The sequence below is a fragment of the Lactuca sativa genome, chromosome 5 (assembly GCF_002870075.4).
Source record: "Lactuca sativa cultivar Salinas chromosome 5, Lsat_Salinas_v11, whole genome shotgun sequence".
Lineage (NCBI taxonomy): Eukaryota > Viridiplantae > Streptophyta > Magnoliopsida > Asterales > Asteraceae > Lactuca > Lactuca sativa.
The window spans coordinates 355,579,437-355,585,819 of record NC_056627.2 but is presented as its reverse complement, the minus strand read 5'-3'; the positions used below and the strand labels follow the sequence as shown (position 1 = coordinate 355,585,819).

Genomic DNA, 6,383 nt, shown 5'->3' with positions numbered 1-6,383 from the left:
CCTCCACTATGCCATTGAAATCGACGTTGCCGATGAAGAAAACCTTCACACTGCTGTCTTGTTGTCTGTCGATTGTGTTCAGTGGAGGTAGGTTGCTCATTCCTCCTTCCGATCATCTTCCCTCTTTTACCCTAAATCAACAAACCATCAAAACATAGTATGTCGCCTTCTCATCTTAACCGGCGATGCCCACAACCCACCTCAAGTCCATGTCACCGGAGCCAACAAGAAGAAGCAACCTATTATGCGAGACCCAGCATCCTACGACCAAATCATCCAACGATTTTTGGATTTCGATTTCTTCACCACAGGTTTAATCTAAGGTTTGAAATGTCAAACCGTATCAATGTCGAATCGTTATAGGGTGGAGGATGGGGAACAGCTGGAAGCTTCAAGTTAGACCCCTCCAATCCAAACAAACGACAAACCCATAGGGAGAATATTGGATGCAGGTGCATTGAATCGAGAGTGCCCTCCGTTATATCGTTAAATCGCAAATCTGTCTGTAACAATTTTTCCAATTACTGATCAATCTGTTGAGTCTCAATGACATAAAATGTTCTCTTGTGTCGATTCACCTGGATTGTATTCGAGATTTTTGTATCTACGATTTTGGTTTTGTATTTGAAGTCCAGGTTCGATTTTAGATGTATTTCAGATTTGCTGTTGAACTTTACATTATTGTTGGATTTGTGTGTAGTTTAGGATGATTTATATGGTACTGGATCTGTAGCCTGAGATGATGACCAGAGTTGGTGCCAGGAACTGGATCTATGGGCCGGAGATGGTGACCGGATGTGGTGCCGGGACAGGAAGAGGATTAACGTGGGATGGATCGGTGGGTCCCATTTTCAACAATATATTAATAGTTTACATTATTTGAAAATAACTGAAATAATAAAAAAAGGATTTAACAAAAAAAATATATTATTAAGGGTAAAATAGTCATTCTAAGTGTGATAGGGACCAAAGATGCAACAGAATCAAACTACAGGGATGGTCCGAGTTAAAAAAATAAGTTAGGGGCCAAATGCGCAAATTACACTAAACCACAGGGACCATCCGTGTAATTTACTCTTATTCATAATAATAGTAAGCATATAGTGATGCACAGGGTACATAAAAATCGATGATTTCACATGTTTTCATAAAACTTGCTAATCGATCAAATCCTCGTTAATATCCATCCTCACAAAGACGATGTTTTCTGAGTTTCTCTAAGAATGGATACATGCCTGTAAATATATTATAGTTCGAAGAGAGGAATATTGTTTGTGGCAGAAATCTTTGAGATGGTTACTTGGTAGGTGGTCATGAGGTAAGACTTGGGTGGGTAGATTCTTTATGTGACAAACTAACTTATGTTGATGTAGATTATGAATACCTACCTACATGCTTGAACAATGAACAACCAAAAAGAAAAGAATGTACTAAACAAAACTAGATATGTCAGAAGATTTTATATCATGTAGAGTTATAGATGATCCTTTCTATAATATACAGATTATACGATTACCGCTACAAACATATGCACCAAGCTTCTTGAGTAGATTATGTTAAACTGATTCATATTAGAAATTGGAAATTTGTAACCCCAAAAGTTTCATGATGATTGTTACAAAAATAAATTGTGTAATTAGGAATCCATCCATGTGATGTAAAGACACACCCAAGGCCCAAGCTTGCTTGCATTTACTTGAGAGTTGCATATATAACAGGATGTTCTAAGCGTCTCAATTTTTCTCATTAACACCTGGAATTGTAACCAGTAAAATGACACTGTCATTTAAACTGAAACTTGAATCAGAAAAGGGCATAATAATGATATGTTTAAAATGCGCATAGCGTTTCACATTTTTCCCATTTATGCAACAACAAATTGTTTTTTTTTTATATATACGATATAGGCATAATCTGGTAAAAGGTGAAACATTGTTGTTCAAATAAGCATCTAATTAGTAACATGTAATAATTGTTCCTGTTACTACTTTCACATTTTTTAGAGCTAAAATGAAACATTGGCATATAAAATAGGAAAATTTTGAAACTAATTATCCATAAATATGCAATGATGTTTCATTTTAAGACTAAAATATGCAAAATATTTAGCCTGTTACTACTTGCGCATTTTACATTAAACGATATTTGATTTTAAACTTTTGAAATACGACACTTTATTTCTGACCTTTATATCTATCTATGATGATGATGATGATGATGATGATTGCCAGGTGGAAAGTGCCACAAGGGTCAACAATCCAAGCAAACCGTAATTGACAATGGTGTCAACATTTTTGAAAGTTTGAAGCTTGTCAACCATCATATCCCATAATTCTGCATGAGGACAACTTCCATTTCCATGTTTCACTTTCACCACCTGCACCACCACCATACACTTGTCACTCCTTCCTTCATTGGATAACATTTACATAACAGGAAGAAGGAACACAAACTTAAGATCAATATAAGCGAGAGTTTGGTGTTGGATGGAATGGAATCAGGAATGAAGAATGATATGAGTAATTAGTAATTACATTCCATGCTCATGTAGGAATGGAATAAATTTCATATGTAAATACAAATTATAGTTTTGACTCTGCTGTATACGTAATTTAGTTATAACTAGCTTAGATGGATTCGTAAGTGGAATTAAAGATCCTTACATTTGTCTCCAGATGATCAACTTGTTTCTCAGAATGTGAAGTGGTAGTTGTTATTCTTGGAGTTGGATCTGATGACACATCAGATTTGGGTTTAACTCTGTAAGCAGAACCAGTGTGGATTGTTTTCATCACTGAACCAAAGAAATTTGTCACGGGTACCTAAACAACAAACACACACAACTCAAACTCAATAAATCAAAACCACCAAATATCATTTTGCAAAAAAAAAAAAAAAAGTGCTATTAATTTTTGGGGAATTTGATTCTTGGGTTCTAATTTTTTAGGGTTTTGAAGAAAGAGATGAACGAGATGGAGAAAATGAGGGCAAAACGGTCAACTTAATGGTTTAAGGACGAAAAAAGACAACCGATGAAAGTGATAGAACATATCCATAGAAACCAATATACCACAGGGACTACTTTTGTAATTTAGTCTAGAAAGAAACAGTGGTATGAATGCCTAGACCTTAAAAAACAGAAATTCCCTTTTCAGGAAGGGTGAGGTGTGATGAAAAATGGCATATACCTTCTCCAATTCTTGTTGGTATAAATCTGTCCGATAATATGCAGTTGACAGCAGTAAATTTGGATTAAATGAGCCAAAAAGACTGCAAAACAACAAAGAAAAATGAAGTAAAATAGGCCGAGAAAACTTAAACAGATTTTCAAAATGCAACATTTTTTCATACCTGATTAATGATGCGTTGTCATACATGTTGAGCCTCTCAAAGAAAGCTAACGTATAAAATGTGAATCGATCCACAACAGAGACACCAACCTATATGTATCACACAGAATTAGCAAGAGATGTTAAAAATCATGGAGTATTTCTGTATATCAAATTACAAAATTTTCAACTTGATAGAATCCAAGATAATACTCACATCAGAATCTAAGTGATGTGAATATGAGTTTTCCCCTTTCATGCTACTCCCAATAGCCAAAACACCAGGTGAATGGAGCTGAAAATAAAGAAAATAATAAAGTTATGTTTTCATTTATTTCCATACTTAATACTTTAGGTGAAAAAAAGGACCCATACCTGGGAAAAGAGGGTAGCAGCTTGACATGTATCTACCATAATCAACAGTTCCTTGAACCTAAAAACATGAACACATAAAGTTACCAATCTACAACCAATGACAAAAGAAATAACATAAAACTCAAATGGGTACTTCTGACCTACGCTTTTCTTTCATTTGTTTGACTGCATCAGCCAAATCATGACTCTGAAGTTCATCAGAGTCTTGAAATTTCAGAAACTCATCTCCTCCATGTCCTGTCATATATAACAGTATATGGCTTCCTTCATCACTCAAAAGACGTTTGGATCTTGGAACAGCATTTTCATGGCGACCTGTTAAAACTCTCAAAAAGTTCTCAACTGTCACTTCATAACCTCGATAATCTACCTGACAGATCACTTTACTAAAATCAGCACATCTTCTCTAAAAAAAACAGCTATGCAAATAAGGAATTAATTGGACACAAAAGTTGACCTCAACGTTATCTCCATACAAGTTAAGCCTATGGTTTTCATTGTTGAAAACTTGTGCAGGGTATTTGTTTCGGGAATTGCAAGCCATGTCATCTGCTAACATAAGAATGATCCTCTCATCAGGTATCCCTAGTCGTTTCACAGTCCTATACAAGATGATTAAGTGAAAGAATGACAGAGAAATGTCAATAGGGTGTGAACTATAAATAAGTCTACACAAATATAAGATTATGATGAAGCACCATATACCTATACAAGGATAAAGTGTTTGCCATATGCCGATAATTAAACCTGAAAGATAATCACACTTTGTTAATTCAAAAAAGGTCAAGAGTGCTACAAAGGAACCTTCCTATCAGGTATTATAAACAGGAAGACCAAACTTAAAACTTAATCAGTCCCAAACCATGACCTAACCATGTAATCAGAAATCAAAATGACTGAAGAATCAAAAAACAAAAAGGAAAAATACCAGAAGCGTGAGGTGCAGACCAAGACTGCCCAGTTGTTGGTGTGCACTGAAGAAGAAGAAGAAGAAGTCGAGGAAGCAGCATGTGAGAAATTCACACATGAACATGAAAGTGATATCATAATCGCTGTTATTGTTAATATGAATCTGCTGAAAAAGTTGTCTCTCTTTCGATTCGTCATCTTCTTCAAGATCTGTTGTTTTCAAAATCATTAGTTCATGTGATAGATAGCAGATTACATCTACTGCCTATTGATTTCAGCATATCATCAGCAATTTGCAGTAGAGCATCTGTCCACTTCGATTTGAAAAGAGGATTAAGCAATAAACACCCATTTTCAGAAATCAATAAATCTTTGTAATTTTCAAATGGTGTTGGAGAAGACAGATTAATCACAGAGTAAAAAAGCAAACGGTGCAGAGAAGACAAATTATAATCGAAACAATTTTTACAGCAATGATTTAAACAATTTTCACACTAACAGATATTTCACAAACCCTAAACCAATTTTCACAACGTCACCAAATGGAAATCGCGAATCGGTACTGGAAAAAAAGGAGTGGACCAACTACAAATCTCGAATCAATACCGGAAGAGGAGAGTGAGGACCAACTAGAAAGCAAGAATCAGTACCGTAGAAAAAGAGATGACACGATGGAGAGGATACTGGCCGTAGATGATAGTGACGAAGCAGCTGCCCGAAATGACTGGTGCAGGGGGAATGAAGCCCTTGTTCGATCCGGAGTACCGGATAACTACACTGACGTCGGAGAACAAGATGTGCGCCAGAGAACGAGAGGTGCGCCGGAGATGCGAGGGAGTGCCGGAGAAGAGCTGGAGATCTTGACGTGATTTTTTATGATTTTTTAGACAAAATTTCACAAATGGTCCTTTTTTTCAAATTTTCCCTAAAATAGTTCTTATGATTATTTACTTATCTTTAGTATTATATAAAGTATAAAGCATTTTAAACATTTCTTGAAATTTGAAATTTAAGAGGTACCAAACCTACTACATCATTTACAATCAACTTATGCTTACCATTCAATACACATATTACATTTGTATATTTAGTAGGTTGAAAATCTTAATTGGTATCAAATCTATAATTGTTATATCATGGTGTTTGTATATTTAGTAGGTTAAAAATCTTAAATACAGATGAGATACGTTCCGGTGGTTTTCTTCACACCATAGGATTTTTCAGAGAGGTAATGATAAAAAAATTGAAAAATACATTGTTAAAAAATAAAAGTAAAATGCTATAATAAACAAATAAATAGGTGAACATTTGTGTTAAATTTATAAATTAAAATGGTTTCAGGACTACAAAAAACAACATAAAATAGATTGAAAAAAAAACGAATTGAATTTACAACCCAGCAAACCGGTCAAAGTTGTGAAACAAGTTAAGATGTTACGGTTATTAGAAGTTAACATTACGAATGAGTGATTAATTGCAATTTACAAAGAAGTGACACATAAATGGATTTTTCAATGTTTGAAGATTAACTTAGTTATACTTAAAGGTTTTATGGTTTGATCCGATAGCCGCAATGGAACTATTCACCGAAACAAATTAATCACCATTCGGACACTATTTGTCGCCGCCGCTTTGCGCGGGCACACGTCTAGTTTATTATTATTATTATTATTATTATTATTATTGCATAGATAGTCCATTTGGAGCAAACATTGTACACAAATGATCCTTATGACTAACATCATTAACGGTCAACGGAAATCATAAGTC

At 34.8% G+C, this 6,383-nt stretch overlaps 1 protein-coding gene across 1 annotated transcript; it reads right to left on the bottom strand.

Annotated features, from left to right (window-relative positions):
• Window positions 1-1,431: 1,431 nt before the first annotated feature.
• Window positions 1,432-5,523, bottom strand: LOC111903515 (uncharacterized). Its single transcript, XM_023899282.3, has 12 exons — window positions 5,264-5,523; window positions 4,633-4,823; window positions 4,410-4,451; window positions 4,162-4,306; window positions 3,845-4,074; window positions 3,705-3,762; window positions 3,547-3,624; window positions 3,352-3,440; window positions 3,189-3,270; window positions 2,664-2,822; window positions 2,186-2,377; window positions 1,432-1,753 (listed from the first exon to the last, which is right to left on the bottom strand). Exons 2-11 carry the CDS (start codon window positions 4,809-4,811, stop codon window positions 2,198-2,200), a joined length of 1,242 nt encoding a protein of 413 aa, XP_023755050.1. The 5' UTR covers window positions 4,812-4,823; window positions 5,264-5,523; the 3' UTR covers window positions 1,432-1,753; window positions 2,186-2,197.
• Between the last annotated feature and the right edge of the window lie 860 nt (window positions 5,524-6,383).

Excerpts from the sequence above, each read along its gene's own strand:
- LOC111903515 (XM_023899282.3), bottom strand. The coding sequence starts at position 4,811 with ATGACGAATCGAAAGAGAGACAACTTTTTCAGCAGATTCATATTAACA. Across the intron at positions 4,307-4,409 it reads AACACTTTATCCTTGTATAG|GACTGTGAAACGACTAGGGA; the intron begins GTATATGGTGCT and ends CATCTTGTATAG. Across the intron at positions 3,763-3,844 it reads CAAATGAAAGAAAAGCGTAG|GTTCAAGGAACTGTTGATTA; the intron begins GTCAGAAGTACC and ends TCATGTTTTTAG.